Consider the following 19,909-nt stretch of genomic DNA (forward strand, 5'->3'; position numbering starts at 1 on the left):
GCGCTGAATGACAAAGGTAGAGGAACGGGAGGCACAAGGCTTCTGAGGTATCAATCGAGGAGGGATCCACGCAAAAGTCAAGTTGTCATATCATGTCATAGGAGCATTCGGGTGTAGGCAGAGTTATCTCAGAGCGATCACTTCATAATATCTTGGTTATTCAACCATGAGGACATCGCGGCCGATCGTCTCGGCAGGTGCCGGGATATCTGCGGTCCTATGAATTCTGCAGAGCAATATGTATTTTATATCCAGCACACTGTATGTGAAATGTATGCTATTACATCCAGAGGCCACTAGATGGGGTAGTTGCAGTAGAAAATAATAGTGCCAAGTAAAAGGCTATTTCTCCCCACACAAGTGAATGCACAAATCCCTCAACAGGGGCCCCAGAGTAAGAGCAGGGTGAGAACAGTGCCAGAGGGCCACCAATCCTGGTGCAGCCCTAATCCAGATACCCCCACAGTTATACAGGCACACTGCTACCTCAGATCCAGCTCCTCCAGTAGGATTAAAGATGGCCACCGCGTCTCCCTGGGCTTCAGATCCACCGCTCTCCCCTGCTGCCAGACGTCTCCCCAACCTGCTGCCTCAGGGGGTATCCACCCTGGGGGTCAGGGGAAGGCTTCTGGATGGTCCGGCGCTCCTGTGTGGGGTCCGCGCCGCTTCCCGGCGCCGCGTCTCCGCCGTGGAGCTTGAATCGCGGGCGCCGGGAGTACGCGAGTCCCCGGCTTCCGGGAGTGTATAGGCCGCAACCTGCGAGAGCAGTGAAAACTGCTCCGCGGCTCTCACAACAGGGCTGAGGAGGCTTGCAGGGAGGGAAGGGGAGCCCCCACAGAGGGAATACAGGGGGTGAGCTCACAAAATATGGGGTTAAAGAACACTGGAGAGAGGCGGCCAGCAGAGACACGTCTGCTCTCTTCTCCAGTCAAGCCACGCCCCCTTACTCTGAAAGTCTTATAGTCTTGAAACGATATTAAATTCACCTGCGCGCCAGTATCAAGCTTAAAGGGAATGACCATCTCGTTCACAGTTAAAGGGACAATCCATTCTTTCTTATCTGCACTGCAAAGTTCAATGCAATCCACAAAAAATTCCTCTGTTTGTTTAACAGCATGCACATTGCTTGTTTCCCTTTTCATTTTACAGCATTTGGCAAAATGATTAAGTCTACCACATTTCATGCAGGTTTTACCATAAGCAGGGCACATTTTAGGATTGTGAGCATTTCCACATCTACTACACATCTCCTTATTAGATTGTGGCTTAGACTGCTTCATTCTTGGAGGTTTGCTTGGCTCTGTGTTCTGCACTACATGGACAGCAGCATCAACTTCCTTGTGTAACTTTTTTGGCTTGAAATCTAGTTATTTCTGCAGATCTGCACATAGTCATTGCCTTATCTAGTGTTAGGTCTTGCTCTCTCAGCAGTCTCTCTCGGAGTCCATTATCAGGTATTTCACAGACAATACGATCTCTAATCAGTGAATCCTTTAAATCACCAAACTCACAGGTTTTACTGAGTCATTGCAGCTCTGTAACATACTGATCAAATCCATCTACAGACTTCTGATCACATGTGAAAAACATATCTTTCATATGTCACATTTTTCCTTGGCACAAAGTAATCTTCAAACTTTTGCATTATAGAAGATAGCACCATATTCTGCCCCTTATCAAACTGAAAACTATTATAAATGTCCAGCACATCCTCTCCTATCACATGGAGGAAAATGGATGCCTTCGTTTTGTCAGCCTCTGTATCAGCTCCACATGCAGCAAGATATATATTAAACCTTTGCTTAAATCTTTTCCAGTTTTCAGACAAGTTACCAGACATCAGCATGCTGGTTGGAGGAGCTAGTTTATCCATGGTTACTCACTGAAGAGAGGAGCACACGGCAGGCTTTGCAGACACCGAGTATCTCAGCCTTACAGACTTCTGCAGGATTCTTTCACACTCTGAGAGCACTAGCAGTCCAAGTTAAACTTCTTCTGACACCATGTTTTGTTTGTATGTTTGTAAATCCAGCCATCAGGACACAGAGACATGCAAGTTCACTGCTGTGCTGTTTATTCCATCACCAACTCCAGACACACTGCGCACTGGACCACCCACTTCCCAGCATCCCCCTGGTCCCAGGGACCATCACTGAAGATTCAGGCTTACACATGTTAGTAAGGGAGTGTCTACAAATATTAAGCATTCTAATACACTAACATCACAAAGGGGAGGCCCGTGTGCAGGCTCCATCTGGGCCCCTTCCTCTCTAGCCCACAGCACTTAGCACTGTCCCAGAGTCTACACAGTGCGTGCACAGATCTCCAGGAAAATGGCGCTGCTAAATTTTTCCCAGTGATTTCTGCAGTGCTTTCGCTGCGCCGTGGGACTCTGGAGGGTATTAAAAATAATGGGTGCAGGGTGTGCTGTGTGGGCCCCCCTTGACCCCAGGGCCCTTGTGCACCGCAAACACTGCACCCATGATAAATACGCCAGTGGACACAGCACAGCCACAGCAGCATGACTGGAGTCAAATGGCACTGGAATCACCGTGGGAGGGCTTTATAAAGAATGCAAAACCCACAAGAATCTAGCTGCAGCTCTAATAATTAACAATATTTGTTATCCTTGTGGTAGTCTATATGAGGGATGAGCTTTCCATTACCACCCTCTGTGAGCCAAATGGTCAGACACACTGCAGCCTGATCCCACATTCTCCGGTATCTAAAAGGGGACGGGATGCCAGCGGTCAGGTGACCGACCCCAGAATCTTGACACCGGTCACAAGAATGGTGCCAGAACCCCTAACAGCCGACATCCCACCAGAAAGTATCGAGGTGGGTTTTAGGGCTTGGCATGATAGGGGGGTTAGGGGGTGGTTACTTGTAGCCACCCCCTTACCCCCCAGTTTAGCCATAGCAGCCAGTCCCCTAGATTTAGCCCTATCCGCCACCAAGAGATGGTTATGGTAGGGGAGCGGGGAGGTCAGGATAAAACCAACAAAACAGTCGGCATTATAATGTTCGGGATGGGTCATGTGACCGCAGGGAACATGCATCACACCCTCTCAAAGTGTACTGTAGGTTTCAAGGAGTATCATCTGCAGGCAGTGCTGGGGGTGGTTAGCATGCTGAGGATACCGGCAGACAGAAGAATGGTGCCGGAATGCCGACACGAGTCAGAATACAGATGCCGGAATCCCAATAGCCAACATCCCGAACATAAGTATCAGGGAGGTTAGGGTTAGGCTTACGTTCTTTACGAAGCACTGATTCTCACAGTTGGGATGCTGGTGTTGATATTCTGACCACCAGGATCCCGTATCACACCCTGAATGGCAATTTGGATTATGTAGACTGTTCTCTAGTATCAGTTGCTGCCTAAATGTTGCTCATGTTTGACCAAAGCGGTAGGAGGTAAGTGCTATGGTAACTGCATTTAATTACTTATCTAGAACACCGACATAAAAATGTAAATAAATTAACTGGGATATAACAAAGAACCACAATGTGGAACGTGGGTACATTACATACTTTGTCCAAAATCTGGTACAATACTCAATAGTTATTGTATTACATTCATTGTTGGATTAACAATAGAGCAGTCAGGGCGGTTACCCAGGGGGCCCAAAATATAGCTACACCACCTCTATCTGACCTGCGGGAGTGCAGGCCGCAACAAATGGGGACATTGTCAATGCATAATGTGAACTGGGGTCACCGTGTGACATAATGTTAACTAGAGCATTACAGCCTGATTAACACATATGTAGTGCTAGGTGTATTTGTACATTATACTTTTTAATATCACCACCAATATATCATTTTAACAATTTTATTAGTAGGGTCCCCCATAACTTGGTTGCCATGGAGCCTCCACAAGCCTTAATCAGGGCCAGATTAGATCTATGTACAAAGGTGGTTCACTAAGGTAACAAGACCACTCATGTGTGTGATATTCTGTTGTATTCTAATTTCCTACCAAGCCAGAGCAAGCAGACCATACTGTCCCTACATCAGCTGTAAGATGGCTCGTGGTCACACATGGAGGTGCATAGTGTGGTCAGACTTCTGCATCTAAAGGTACATCAGCTGCTGAGATTCATCACCAACTTGTCAAGGTGTACGGTGATAACTTCAGGTCATGGAAACAGGATTGGTGCACTGACTTTGATAACAGCAGGACAGATGTTCAAAATGAGCACATGGACCATCCTCCCTACAGCCCTAACTTGGCACCGAGTAATTGCCATCTCTTTGGACCATTGAAGAAGCACCTGTGTGGAAGGCAATTCGCAATTTACGGGGAAGTTCAGCAAGCTGTCATGTCCTGGCTTCACACTGATCTCTTCTATGCCGGGATAGATGCCTTGGTGTACCACTGGAACAAATGCTTAGACAAGTATGAGGACTATATGGAAAAATAATCTGTACCAGGGCCATACTACTGATTATATGTATACTGTGTGTACAAGTTGAATACATTTAGGCAATGAGAGGTCTTGCTACCTTATTTTTTGCCCCAACCTTGTATAAAGCTCAGAAACAGCACTATTATTATTCCTCTACATATTTTCTGCATTGGATGAACAGATCAGCATTCCTACATTGTCTGACCTCAGGGATAAGAGTTTCCTCCATCTTGCAGGCGATGAAGAGGCAGCTGGCAGCGAGGAGCTGAAGCAGGTATGTGCGGATACTGTGAGCCTTCATGTAGGAATTCATTAGGTAGACAGCAAGATAAAGGGTCTCCTCCTGCAAGCCCAGATATTCCTGGCCCAAGACACAATGAGAAGAGTCACATGGAGAGGTCTGCTGAGACTTATTGATCAGTAATTCCCTAACCTGGAAATCCTTTATAACAGTTTGTTTAAACTTTGAGAGGAGCCTCTAATTCATACTCTGCGCAACTCTTCCAGATTATGGCTCCTTGCTTGATCCACGCCCGCTCCCACATTGTATACAGCTTTGCCTTCATTTACACACTCATAAGCAGACAAGTCACTGCCTACCCACAACAATACCACACTCATCTCCTGAAATCCTCTGCTGCTGTGAACAATTGTATGATCTGATTGGCTACAGATTTATTTCTATCCCAACTTAATTCGGCTGGGGAACAAGCGATGAAAAGTACAAAAATATGCTTAGATTTTAGTCAAAAGGCACCTTAAGTCAGCCAGGACTCTCCATCATTTGCCAGATGTCAGAGAGTTTAAAACCGCCAGAAGAAAATAACCGAATAGCATTTTTGTACTCCTGGTATAGACTTTACTCTGAGTCCTGTGAAGGACAATGCAGAAACTGAGGTATACAATACTTGAGGACTTTAAAATTTACTTGCACGGATTAAAAGATCCTCAGCCTCTATACCCCGACTGACTACAGCAGTGGCAAAGTAGTGAGGGGCCCAAGTGCAAAAATGTGTGTATGTGTCCCAAACACAAGACAACTAAATGGTCCTTCCACACCTGCTGCTCTTTAAAATGCATCAAATAATTTTTTTGCTTCTGTATACAGTGTCGGCATCTGCAGAATGTTGACAAGCTCACAGTGTCGACATGTGAAATGTTGACATTCTGCAGGCACCGGAGAGTTAGGCTGCAGCAGCAGAAGGTTAGGTTGCAGGATAGGAGGTGAGAGTTAGGCACTAGGAAGAAGTTTAGTCTACGGGAGGGGAGGTTATGGTTTGGCATTATGGAGGGGAGGTGGTTAGGGATAGGCACTAGGGGAGGGACAGGGACACTACCACCAGTGACGCCGAGGGGGGGGGGGGGCTATATAACCCGGGCCCAGGCCTGATGGAGTGGCCCCAGGTCAAACCCCCCCTTCTTAGCCGCCGGCAGCAGCTGCAGCTCTTCTCCTCTGCCACAAGCTGCTATGTGCTGAGCTGCAGTGTGGCCAAGGAGGTGCTGAAAGTACTATTTTTTTTTCTAAGGGTGCATGGCCACGCCTCCTGTGATTAGGTCACACCCCCTGAAAAAGTACCTGGGCCCAGCCAGGCCCTCTACTGCCTTGCTGATGGCTGGAACCATCGTACCAGGTAAGTCACAACTGGACCACCGGAAACGTTTTGTTGCCATTTTAATTAGGTTGACATTTGATTAGTGTTGACAAGATGAATGACAAGGTGGGCAATGCAGATATGCCAAGCAGGTCGACATTACGACTGGAAATAGACATATTCCATACACAGATGGAAACAAGGCTTGGTGAATGCTCCTTTTGTGCAAATCAATAAAGCTACACATACCATATTTAAACCAGCACAGACTTGGAAGCGAGGCTTCTAGGAAACTTCACCAGAGGCAAGGTGCTAAGAGTAAGCCACCGTTAAAGGCCAGCTGCCATCCAAAGGAAAGCCTCCTTAATCACCCTTGGTCTTCTATGGGGTGGCTGCGACAGGTAGCGTAGCCCCCACTAGCAGGGCCGGTGCAAGGTTTCTCGGCACCCTAGGCAAAACTTCTGCCTACTGCCCCTTCCCCCTACCTGATCTTCAGGAGAAAGGCATACTGCTGCTCTCCCCCACCCCGTCTGTTGTATGGCTGCTCTCTACTCCCCATCTCTCCAGTCTGTGTGGTCTCCTGCTGCCCCCCCAACCCCATTCTTTTAAATGTCTTCTGTTCTATCCCCTCCACCATCTGTGTGCATGTCAGCTGCTGATCTCCGCCCCCCCCGACTGCTGCTCTCCCCCTCTTTTCTTATTAAATGCAGAGAGTGCACTGTGCAGCCACCTTACCTGCAGGCTGCGATGAGGAGTTGGGACTGAGTAGTCTGTGAAAGGGGTTCACTACGGCTGGCCGGCGGTCGGGCTCCCGGCGACCAGCATACCGGCGCCGGGAGGCCGACCGCCGGCTTACCGACAGTGTGGCGAGCGCAAATGAACCCCTTGCGGGCTCGCTGCGCTCGCCACGCTACGGGCACCGTGGTGCGCTACGCGCGCCACACTATTTTATTCTCCCTATATGGGGGTCGTGGACCCCCACGAGGGAAAATAAGTGTCGGTATGCCGGCTGTCGGGCTCCCGGCGCCGGTATACTGAGCGCCGGGAGCCCGACCGCCGGCATACAGAAGACTACCCTGTGAAAGAGCCTGGAATGAAGAGCAGCATCGCATGTCACCCCCGGCAAAGACTTCAGGAGCTGTCAAAGTTACTGCCTGTGCCAGGTGGATGCTGCAGTACAGGAGCTTGGCAGTCGCGGCTACTGTAGGTACGAGTGCCAGGGAGATACCTTTTTCATGCAGCTGTAGCAGACCGCCCCTTCAGGTCCCGGTGCCCCTAGGCAGCTGCCTAAAGCTGCCTAGTGGAAGCTCCGGCCCTGCCCACTAGGGGTGGCCATTAAAGAGTTCACTATCAATGGTGTCCATTGACACTTTGTTTCCTTCCCTCAATGTAATCGACAGAAAACCATTAATGGTTTGAACCACTGAGGGGCATCACAACTGTGGGTGGGGCTAAGCGATGCCTGGAAAAAGAAAAAGTAGAATGAAAGTAAAGAGCCTGAGAAATGTAAAGGACCCAAGTTCATTGTACCGCTCGCAATGACAGAGGAAAAAAATAATTCTGCTGGTGATTTCAAACACGCTGCTGTTGGACAGATGAGACTATGTTGTAAGCTTTAGCTACGCAGGGTATGACATCCAACCCCCCACCAAGAGAACTGCCTTCGGCTGCAGGTAACGTCACATGCATGGGTAACATATTTTACAGAGGTTACTGTTAGAGTGTATTTGCCAGAATTCTATATTCTATCACCGAGGTTTATGTCTGCTTACTTCAAGTTTATGTTTCTCTTACGTCCTAGAGGATGCTGGGGTCCACATTAGTACCATGGGGGTATAGACGGATCCACCAGGAGCCATTGGCACTTTAAGAGTTTGAGAGTGTGGGCTGACTCCTCCTTCTATGCCCCTCCTACCAGAAAATGTGCCCGGAGGAATTGGTCACAGCTAGGGGAGCTCTACAGAGCTTCTTTAGAAAAATATATTTTTTTGTAGAGTTTATCATTTTACAGAAAGGCTGCTGGCAACAGCCTCCCTGCTTCGTGGGACTAAGGGGGGGGGGGGAGTAGTGTCCGCCCTGCGGGGTCTGAGCCACTATCTCCGCTGACAGGACAGTGAGCTCCTGAGGGGATCGATCGTTCCCCGCCACAGGGGATCACTCACCCCAGCAGCATGCCACCACCCCCTTACAGAGCCAGAAGATTGGTGGCGAGTGAGTCACCGACCCCCCTAGTACGCGGGGGGCCGGTGTGAAGATGGCAACAGGGTATGGAGCGCAGTACTAACTGCGCTCCGGGCTCAGCGTTACATAGTGTGGCGCTGTGAGGGGCGCCCTAAGGCAGCGCCTACACCCTAAACTTGTCACACAGCCTGTCAGGGTCCCGGGATCCCTGACAGCATAATTACTCAGGCCAGTATAATCCTATGAAGAGCAGGAAGACAGCGCCATTTTGGGGGCGGAGCTTCTCCTCAGAGCGGACCCAGCAGCATTCAGTGCCATTTTCCTGCCTGCACAATGCTGTCAGTGAAGAGCAAGTCCCTCCAGAACAACTCCAGCTATCTCTCACGGCACCAGGGGGTTGTAGAAGAGGGGGGGGGGGGGGGGGGAGGCTGTATAACCTATTAAGGTGCACAGTCAGCGCTGGTTGGGGGTCTCCCTTCAACTAAAAAGCGCTGTGTGTGGGTTGGCTCCAATCTCTGTTTCTCTCTTGCCATTCTTAGGGGTAAAAGTGTGTGTGTGTGTGTGTGTGTGTGTGTGTGTGTGTGTGTGTGTGTGTGTGTGTGGTCCCCATTAGGCTATGTCCAGGGACTCTGTGTCATATGCTGCAGAGGATATGTCCTCTCAGGATGATCCCATTCCATGTAATCAGGATTGCACTGTTTTAGCACAGATACTAGCAAGGGAGCCCGAGTGGTTATCCTCTATCAAATCTATGATTTCTCTGATTTCTACTAGGGTTGCACAGAATTAGTCTGCAACTCAGGCTTTACAGAGCTCTATGGAAGTCTGGCCTAGTTCTGTTACCTTAGGGCCCCCCACTGTATATTCCCAAAAACGTGCTCTTGCACAGATTATGCCAGATGACACGGATACCGATTCTGACACTGAGGACAGTGATGGGGATGTGTTGAGGGGGGCAGCATCTCTTGCAAAAGGGGTGCAGTTGATGATAGAGGCCATTAGGGATGTGTTGAATATTACTGATACAACACCTGAGCAGGTTGAGGAGGCTTACTTCACTGACAATAAGAAAGCCTCGCTAAACTTCCTTGCGTCAAAAGAATTAAATGCTATTTTTGAAAAAGCTTGGGAAAACCCTGAGAAAAAATTCCAGATCTCTAAAAGGGTCCTGGTGGCATTTTCTTTCCCTGTGGAGGATAGGAAAAAATGGGAAGACCCGCCCATTGTTGACACGTCTGTATCCAGACTCTCAAAAAAGGTGGTTTTACCTGTTCCAGGATCCACTGCCTTGAAAGAGCCGGCTGATCGTAAAATTGATAATACGCTCAAATCCATGTACACGGCTTCAGGGGCTATACTACGTCCCACTATTGCCAGTGCTTGGATTGCCAAAGCTATAGTAAAGTGGTCAGGCACGTTACTTGAAGATTTGGATACTATGGATAAATCTGATTGTTGAATTGTTTTTGCGTAACATTCAGGATTTAGCAGGATTTCTGGTAGAATCCATGACAGACCTGGGTTCCATGGCTGCAGGGATTTCTTCCATGTCTGTCTCAGCTCGTCGAGGACTGTGGCTGCGACAGTGGTCTGCCGACGCGGAATCCAGGAGAAGTGTGGAGACCCTACCCTACACAGGTCAGGCTCTCTTTGGGGAAGCATTAGATGCGTGGATTGGCACCAAACGATCACAAGCTTTCAGGCCTCCCAGGATGCAACGGGCCCGTCCATATATACACGCCCACTGGCTCAGGCAAATCAGTTGTATTCCAAAGCACAAGGCAGGAGCATCATGTAGAGCCCTAATCAGGCGAGAACACACATGCACACCCTTCCGTGCAAGAAGGAAGAGGTTAGTGAGTAGAAGGATCCTCAAATCAGGTGCGTCAGGGTGGGATCCCTGTGGAACCTTAGGACTTAGGAGAAATACCATAATCAACAGTAAGTTCTTACCATAACGTATATTTCTCCAGCAGGGTCCACAGGTTATCCACAGGATAACAATGGGATTTCCCAAAGCATTTTAGTGGTGGGGACGCTCCTGATTGGACAGGAGAACCTTACGCCCGAATTTAGCGTCATGAGAGGCAAAAGTATCCAAGGCATAATGTCTAATGAATGTGTTAATGGAAGACCATGTGGCTGCCTTACATATCTGTTCTGCTGAAGCACCATGTTGTGCTGCCCATGAAGGACCTACCTTATGAGTAGAGTGAGCAGAGACATTAGCCGGAACAGGGAGATCAGCTTGAGAGTATGCTTCTGAAATCGTCATTCAAAGCCATCTTGCCAGCGTCTGTTTAGTAGCAGGCCATCCTCTCTTGTGAAATCCGTAGAGAATGAAGAGAGAGAATCTGTCTTTCTGATGGCACTGGTACGATCCACGTAGATCCTTAATGCACGGACCACGTCCAGCGACGCATCTCATGCAGATAGTCCCAATACCTGAAAAGCCGGGACTACAATTTCTTCATTAAGGTGGAATTTAGACACCACCTTAGGAAGATACCTAGTTCTAAGAACTGCTTTATCTGGATACAAAATCAGAAAAGGGGAACGACATGACAGCGCTCCTAAATCTGACACTCTTCTAGCTGTAAACCATTTAAGATACACTTTATTAAGTGGTTCAAACGGAGCAACTTGCAGAGCTTTGAGGACTAGACTTAAGTCCCAAGATGCTGTAGGAGGAACAAAAGGAGAATGAATGCGCAGCATTCCCTGGAAAAAAAGTATGCACATCCTGTAAATTGGCAATTTTCTTTTGGAACCATACAATCAATGCTGATACTTGAACTCTCAAGGAAGCCACCTTAAAACCTTTATCCATTCCTGCCTGAAGGAAAGCCAAGACCCTGGAAACTCTGAAAGATTTCGGGTCCATACTTCTCTCACTGCACTAATGAATATAGGCCTGCCATATTCTGTGATAAATACGAGCTGAGGAGGGTTTCCTTGCTCTGAGCATTGTTTGAATTATCTGTTGTGAGAATCCTCTTGACTTCAGGATAGAGGTTTCAAAGACAGCCGATCCAGTGTCTGTGATAACAAGGACCCTGCATAAGTAGATCTGGACGTTGAGGGAGCAGAAGTGGAGCATCCATCGACATTCTCTGCAGATCTGTATACCAATGCCTTCTGGGCCAAGTCGGAGCTATTAGAATCACGGCACCCTTTGCTTGCTTTATTTTCCTCACCACCCTGGGCAACAGGGTGATCGGAGGAAACAGATACGCCAGATGAAAGTCCCATTTCACTGACAAGGCGTCCACAAAGATCGCTTTGGGATCCTTTGTTCTTGACCTGTATGCGGGCACTTTGTTGTTCAGACGGGACGCCATGAGATCTATCTCTGGCAATCCCCACTTGTCTACTAGAGTCTGAAAGACCTCTGGGTGTAGAGCCCATTCGCTTGCCTGAATGGTGTGTCGACTGAGAAAGTCCGCTTCCCAGTTTAGGACTTCCGGAACAAATACTGCGGACAAGGCTGGGAGATGGAGTCCTGCCCACTTTAGAATGTGACTTACCTCCTTCATTGCTGTTTGGCTGCGGGTTCCTCCCTGATGGTTGAGGTATGCTACTGTCGTTGCATTGTTCGAGCGGATCTGGACTGGTTTTCCTTGAAGAGTGTCCTTTGCCTGAATCAGTGCCATGTATATGGCCCGAAGTTCTAACAGGTTTATTGGCAGACAACTATCTTCTGTGGTCCATTGTCCCTGGAACCATAATTTTCTGGACACTGCTCCCCAGCCCTGAAGACTGTGCCAATCTGATATCCAAAAAGGTCTCCCTTTGTCTAGATGGGATGTTTGTAGCCACCAGGCTAATGACTTCCTCACCTTTAGTGGAAGTACCATCGTCTGTTTCTTTATTGTCTGATGTACTCCATTCCATCTGGCCAGAATCAGATGCTGCAGAGGCCTCAAGTGGAATTACGGATACTCTACCATGTCGAATGTTGACACCATCAAACCCATCACTCGCACTGCTGCGTGAATTCATACTGTTCGACTGTGTAACTCCTCCTGAAACCTTGACTGTACCTTGGATATCTTGTTCCGAGGTAAAAATACTTTCTGCATACTTGAATCCAGTACAGCCCCCAAGTGAGTCATACGTTGTGACGGAAGTGGAACCAGAGAATACTTTGCCCAATTTATGAGCCACCCATGCCTCTGCAGACATGTTATTGTCTGTTGGAGATGGCACAGGAGCAATTCCTGTGATTGTGCCAGGATTAAAAGGTCGTTGAGGTATGGAAAAATTCTTATCCCCTGCTTGCGGAGATAAGCTGCCATAACCAACATGATCTTGGTAAAAACTCTGGGGGCTGTTGCTAACCCAAAGGGTAGGGCCTGGAACTGAAAATGCTGCTGGAGGATGGCAAACCTGAGATAACACTGATGGGACAGTGCTATAGGAACATGTAGGTATGCATCATGAATATCCATGGATACCATATAATCCCCTGGTTCCAAGGCCAAAACTATGGAGCGTAACAACTCCATGTGAAACCGTGGTACCCAAATGTATTTGTTTAGCATTTTGAGATTGAGAATGGGACCCATTTGGCTTCTGAACCAAAAACAGGTTGGAGTAAAAGCTCTGTTCCCGTTGTGCAGGGGGTACTGGAATGACTACTGCTGACTGAAGCAATTTCTGAACTGCTTCTTGCAAGGCCCTTTTCTTCGCCTCCACCCGAGACGGGCTGGTGCAGAAGAACCTTCGAGGAGGATGCTTCTTGAAGGGGAAAACATAACCTAGAGATACCGCTTCTTGCACCCAGGCATCTGTTGTAGACTGCTGCCAGATCTGTGCAAACTGAAGAAGCCAGCCCCCTACCCTGGAGTCCCGCACCATCAGGCTGATGGCTTATCTTCTGATTTGGAAGCTGGCCCTCTGGTAGCCCAATGCTTCTTTGACTTACCCAACTTATTGTATTGGGGCTGCTTACGATCACTTTTTCCCTTCGCTTTTCCTTGCGACCGAAAGGGCCGAAAAACTGGACCCTTCGGTTTAGGATTATATGTGGAAGGAAACTTGACCTTCTTGGAGTCTGCTTCTGACTCCAGAATATCTGTCAATTCTTTACCAAAAAAAGAATATTTCCAGCAAAGGCAAAGATTCCAAAACCTTTTTAGATTCTGAATCAGCTTTCCACGTACGTAACCAAAGTGCTCTGCGAGCAGCTATTGTTGAGGCTGATGCCCTAGAACAAGCATGTCCAAACTGTGGCCCTCCAGCTGTTGTAAAACTACATATCCCAGCATGCCTTGACACAGTTTTGCGGTCAGAGAATGCTAAAGCTGTGTCAGGGCATGCAGGGATGTGTAGTTTCACAACAGCTGGAGGGCCACAGTTTGGACATGCCTGCCCTAGAAGCAATAGTACCCATATCTATTGTCGCTTCTTCCAAGAATACTGCAGCCTGTTTAATATGAGCTACTGTATATAGGATTTTTGTTCTGTAGAAACTGAGAAACCATCCTCTTCCAGTGCATCAGCCAAGGCAGCCACTGCCTTTGCCATCCAGGCTGAAGCCATGGCTGGCCTAATGACTGCCCCAGACAGAGAAAATATGGTTTTTAGAAAACCATCCACTCTCCTACCCGTGACATCATTTAATGTTGACGGTAAAGGCAATATAGATTTTTGCAGTAATCGAATTACATGCGTATCTACTTTATGAGCCACCTCCCTTTTTAAACAGTCCCCTACTGGAAAAGGATCATTGGAATCCCATTTTTGGGGAATTCTATATTTTTTATTGGGTGTAGCCCAAGCCTCTTCCATGATTTCCGTCAGCTGGTCTGACCCTGAAAACTCAGTCTTAACTGTTTTGGGACGTTTAAATACAGGTGCCTTGGTTTTTAACACAGGCTCTGCTGAATCCTCTAAGAAAAGAATGGCCTTCATAGCTCTAATTAATTCAGCTATATCCACTGAGCCGAGACCCTCTTCCTCCTCTTCGTATGCCGAAGTAGAGTAAATTGAATTTTCATCTTCCGATGAATCATCTTGTGTAGCCTGTGAAGGTGAAGGTTTACTTACCATCAGTTTATCAGCTTGTTTCATATGAGAAGCTGCTGTGGGAAATTATATACCGTAGGTAGGGAGCTGCATGTATGGGTTAATAGTGTACCCCATTCCTGGTAAAGAAGCTGTAGGAATTACCCGTTCAGCTATACTGGACAAGGTCTGTGCAAACATAGCCCAAGGTGGATCCATCTGTACCTAACGTTGCACAGGGATCTGCCTTGTATTTTGCCGAAAAGCAAAACAATTTGCACATAAACCATCCTGAACCAGATCCTGAGAGGATAATACAGTTTTGCAAGACAAACATGATATGAGTGTTGGTGTTACTGTAAGTGTACCTTCGTCACTTTTGCCGCTCTTAGACATGATAACTAATCAGCAGTTTCACAGTGTACTACACAATTTGTGACTGTAAGCACTTTAACCTTCTAAAGTGATATCAATCTGACCCTACCCATGCACCGGCATTGAGGATCAGAAGAAACAACTGACAAACATATATTAAAGTCAGCGATCACACTAGCAGTCGGTCACATGTTATATATTAGTCACATGAGCACATCATCAACTACACATACATTTTAAAGTATGTAGGAGTACATATTACTGAATCCTGTTTAACACAGATCTAACGTATTCAGACGCATTGCAAAGAAAACCACAGTAAATGTACACAGACTCATATGCAATAGGCACTTAACTATTCATACTGAACAAGTAGATATAAATTTAGTGCTGTATAGCCCATACTCAGTAGAGTGGGATACAGGGAGACTCACCTCGCTTCCAGAATCGATCAATACGTTAGTGAACGCCGAGTGGATCCAGACGCTACTAGTGTACACACTGTCGCTCTGGGAACCTATAGTGAACACAGACGAACCGGTCACACAGCCCAACGCTGCGACCGGGTCTCCTTGTGGTAGCGTCTGGGATGGAAGCGAGGAAACAGTTCATGGCGGGATACTCGTCGGAAACTGGTCATGAACCGGGGAGGAGGGGGGACCAGGAGAGCGTCTAACTCCCCCTGCTGACATCAACCCTAGGGATCGCGGCCTCATACTATTCCTGGTGCCTAAGATCCCTGAGGCCTAGCGCTGGTCCACCTGCGGTGGCAGCCGCGTCAGCTACGGTTTGGTAGTCTCCTCCCAATACAGTGCGGCAGTGTCCGTATTCCATCTACTAAGCGGAATCGATGCCTTACCTTCTCTCCATGCTCCGGCCACAGCCTGGTAACATCTGCTGGACCTGCTAGTATATCCGACACAGACGCCTGCTTAAACTGCACTGTACTTGTGGGTAAGTGTTGTCGCGGCCCGGCGGAAAGTTGTTGGAGCGAGTCTTTCTAAGCGTATAAGACGCTGTTTAGAAAAGATCACAAAAAATTAGTAAGACTAAAAAAATAACATAAGAAAGCTTAGGGCTGCTAAAAGGAACAGCAGCCCTCTGACCATGGTCCGGCTCCTGCCGCACCAAACGAAAAAAACTGATTTGCCTGAGCCAGTGGGCGGGATATATGGATGTGCCCGTTGGATCCTGGGAGGCCTGAAAGCTTTTGATCGTTTGCCAATCCGCTATCGCTCCATCATATCCCATTGTTATCCTGTGGATAACCTGTGGACCCTGCCGGAGAAACACGCGTTGGCGCTGTCAGCAATCCTCATTCTGGGAGTAGACAACTGGGAAGTGGACTTGCTCAGCAGACACGATCTCTATCCAGGGGAGTGGGGTCTCCATCCGGAGGTGTTCAAGGAGGTAACAGATCTTTGTAGTGTACCCCAAATTGACATGATGGCCTCTCGTCTCAACAAGAAGCTTTGTCGGTATTGTTCCAGGTCGAGGGACCCGCAAGCAGTGGAAGTGGACGCCCTAGTGACTCCGTGGGTGTTCCAGTCTGTGTAAGCGTTTCCTCCACTTCCACTCATTCCAAGAGTTCCCAAACTCATAAGGAGAACAAGAGTTCAGGCAATCCTCATTGCTCCGGACTGGCCAAGAAGGGCTTGGTATGCGGATCTTCTGGATCTAATGCTAGAAGAGCCGAGGCCTCTTCCTCTTCGGGAGGACCTGCTGCAGCAGGGGCCGTTCGACTATCAAGACTTACCACGGTTATGTTTGACGGCATGGAGGTTAAACGCCAGATACTAGCTCGGAAGGGCATTCCGAACAAGGTTATTCCTACCCTGATACAGGCTAGGAAAGGAGTGACGTCAAAACATTACCATTGTATTTGGAAAAAAATATGTATCTTGGTGTGAGTCCAAGAAGTTTCCTGCGGTGGAGTTTCAACTGGGACGTTTTCTCCTCTTCCTGCAAACAGGTGTGTATATGGGCCTGAGGTTAGGATCCATAAAGGTCCAAAATTTGGCCCTATCCATTTTCTTCCAGAAACAGTTGGCTGCCCTCCCTGAGGTTCAGACTTTTTTGAAGGGAGTTCTGCACATCCAACCTCCCTTTGTACCTCCTACGGCGCCTTGGGATCTTAACGTGGTGTTGCAGTTCCTCCAGTCGGTCTGGTTTGAGCCTCTACAGGAGGTTGAGGTCAAGTTTCTCACGTGGAAGGCTATCACTTTGTTGGCCTTAGCTTCTGCTAGACGTGTGTCAGAGTTGGGAGCTTTGTCATGTAAAAGCCCATACTTGATCTTCCATGAAGACAGAGCTGAGATCCGGACACGTCAGCAGTTTCTTCCGAAGGTTGTGTCGGCATTTCATATCAACCAACCTATTGTGGTGCCAGTTGCGACTAACTCCTCAATTCCAATTCAAAGTCCTTAGATGTTGTAAGGGCTCTAAAAATCTATGTGAAGAGGACTGCTCGTGACAGAAAATCAGACTCTCTGTCCTGTATGATCCCAAGAAAATTGGGTGTCCTGCTTCTAAGCAGACGATCTCTCGCTGGATCAGGTTAACTATCCAGCATGCGTATTGTACGGCAGGACTGGCGTGTCCTACATCTGTTAAGGCCCACTCTGCTCGTAAGGTGGGTTCTTCCTGGGCGACTGCCTGGGGTGTCTTGGCTTTACTGCTTTGCAGAGCGGCTACTTGGTCTGGGTCGAACACGTTTGCAAAGTTCTACAAGTTCAATACTTAGGCTTCTGAGGACCTGAAGTTTGGTCAATCAGTTCTGCAGGAACCTCCGTGCTCTCTCCCCCATTCTGGTAGCTTTTGTACATCCCCATGGTACTAATGTGGACCCCAGCATCCTCTAGGACGTAAGAGAAAATAGTATTTTGGTTACCTACCGGTAAATCGTTTGCTCGTAGTCCGTAGAGGATGCTGGGCGCCCGCCCAGCGCTTCGTTTTCCTGCTATCGTTATTTGGTTCAGTACAACTTCGTTTTAGTTGAGTACTGCATTGTTACTTGGTAAGTAATGTTTCAGCGGTTGCTGAGTTTCAAGCTAGTTAGCTTGATGTGCCTTGTATGTGTGAGCTGGTGTGAATCTCTCCACTATCTGTGTAAAATCCTTCTCTCGAAAATGTCCGTCTCCTCGGGCACAGTTTCTAGACCGAGTCTGGTAGGAGGGGCATAGATGGAGGAGCCAGCCCACACTCTCAAACTCTTAAATTGCCAATGGCTCCTCTATACCCCAGCATCCTCTACGGACTACAAGAAAAGGATTTACCGGTAGGTAACCAAAATCCTATTTTCTCATATTTCCTCCTAACATTCTCCACTTTATACACTCCAGACCTGTGATTCCCACCCTCAACCCTATGTTTTCCCAGTAGGTCATGTTTTGAGGATCTCTGGGGAAGCAGGTAGGGTAATTACTGACCCAGCAAAATAGATTAACTCATCTGTGCATGATAACCGAAATCCACAAAACATGAGCCGTTAATGGTGCCTGAGGATTTGATATACTGCAGACCATTAGGACAGACAGAAGGTAAGCCTGGACATTCAGACTAAGAACATATTATAACAAGAAAAAGGAAAATGGCCTTGATAGGATACGCACGTGAACTTGGACCAACCAATCTACCAGCATGGACCGCATTTCTGTGGTCACAGACTTCGGAATGTCATCTACACGAAACACGTACTTCCACTGGTTCTTCTATGGGGTTCAAACAGAGACTGTTAGACGAGAGGTAGAGAGTGTTTCATCTGGCCTCTCTGGGTGTTTCTCTCACCATCATACATTTGAAGATATCAATGGCGTATTCTTGCTCAACATGCATTTCTAGCTCCAAGATGGATTGAGCCAAGTCCTCCTCCCAGGATTCAAGTATGAATGGTCCTGAAGAAGAGACAGCCACTTAAATCTGACTTTCTGGAATGTCTGGAGCTACTAGAGAGACATACGTCCATGTGTCATGAAAGGTCATGGTATGGAAGCCCAGTCATTGTGTATTAGATATATGGAGCAGCTGTACTAAGCCTTTAAGAGAGATAAAGTACCAACCAATCAACTTCTAAAGCCGGGTACATGCTAGGCGATCAACTGGACGACATATTCTTAGCCGCGTTGGAACGATATCTCAGCCACATCGCTCAGTGTGTACTTGCAATCATTCGCTTCCATGGGTCGCTCCCTGGGTTGTCTTGTTGGGCCTGCTGCATGCCCAATGGAACGACCCAGGGAACGAAGGCATGCATTGTTGGGCAAAACCATGTGCACTGCAGGAGGGGCAGATATAACATTTGCAGGGACAGTTAGATTTGGGTGTGTTATTTTGTTTCTGTGTAGGGTAAATACTGGCTGCATTATTTTTACACTGCAATTTAGATTTCAGATTGAAATCAGCCCACCCAAATCTAACTCTTTCTGCACATGTTATATCTGCCCCCACCCCCTGCAGTGCACATGGTTTTGCCCAACTGCTAACAAATTTGCTGCTGCGATCAGATCTGAATTAGGCCCTCTCTCTCTCCAAGGCTTAGTACATCTGCCCCAGAGAAACCCAACCTGACCCCATCCTTATAGTAATGACCAGTCAGGATATTGCTCTATATTATACCCCTTTCAGACTGCCAGCAATAACCAGGGTTATTGCATGTGAACGTGTAGCAATCCGGCTTGCGGTGCAGTCTGAAAGGGACCAGTTGAAATAACCCGGGTGTAGTGAATCAGTATTTCAACCCAGTATGAATGGGTAAGCTGGATTGATGCAACCCGGCACCTGTTCACTGAATAAGAAGAGGCGGTGCTCGGAGATCTTCTCATCACCAAGCACCGCCTTGGGACACCTCAGTGGTGATGTCACCAACCCGGCAATAAGACGGGGCGGGCCGCCAGTCTTAAAACGGTTCTTAGCTTGGGTCGCACCTGGGAAGGACCAGTGTACAAAATCCGGGTGCGACCCGGAAATGCGGTCTGAAAGGGGTATCAGATACAGAGACCCAGCGCTGTCTGATCCTGTCCGGATAATAATAATGTCTTGTCCAGAGGTCTTTGCATAAACCAGAAATCTCTTCTCACCTTTTCGGGATATGGAGTTGATCACTGAAGTCACAACTTTGTCGGTCACAGAGGGTTTGGAACATAGAAAAAGACTTTTCTTCTATTGGAGAACAGAACATACAGGACATGATAGGTCAGGTTTGTGATTTTTAATCTGTTAAATGTGTTTCCTACTAGCAGTCCAAAAGGAGGACATCCCATTAAAATGAGGCATTACAATCTAATATAATAAAATCTGTAATAAATATTGAGCACATTGATAAGAAACCACTATTTCTGTTTA

General features: G+C 47.6%; 1 protein-coding gene across 1 annotated transcript in view; it reads right to left on the reverse strand.

Moving 5' to 3' along the window:
* CCNP (cyclin P) overlaps positions 1-19,909 on the reverse strand; it is a 50,036-nt gene that overhangs the window by 14,820 nt on the left and 15,307 nt on the right. Inside the window, exons 3-6 of the mRNA XM_063935696.1 lie at positions 19,645-19,726; positions 18,356-18,462; positions 18,181-18,279; positions 4,618-4,773 (exon numbers count right to left, since the gene is read on the reverse strand). Of these exons, the coding sequence (XP_063791766.1) occupies positions 4,618-4,773; positions 18,181-18,279; positions 18,356-18,462; positions 19,645-19,726 (444 nt within the window). The remainder of the gene's footprint in view (positions 1-4,617; positions 4,774-18,180; positions 18,280-18,355; positions 18,463-19,644; positions 19,727-19,909) is intronic.

This window comes from Pseudophryne corroboree, chromosome 8 (genome assembly GCF_028390025.1).
Source record: "Pseudophryne corroboree isolate aPseCor3 chromosome 8, aPseCor3.hap2, whole genome shotgun sequence".
Taxonomy (NCBI): Eukaryota; Metazoa; Chordata; class Amphibia; order Anura; family Myobatrachidae; genus Pseudophryne; species Pseudophryne corroboree.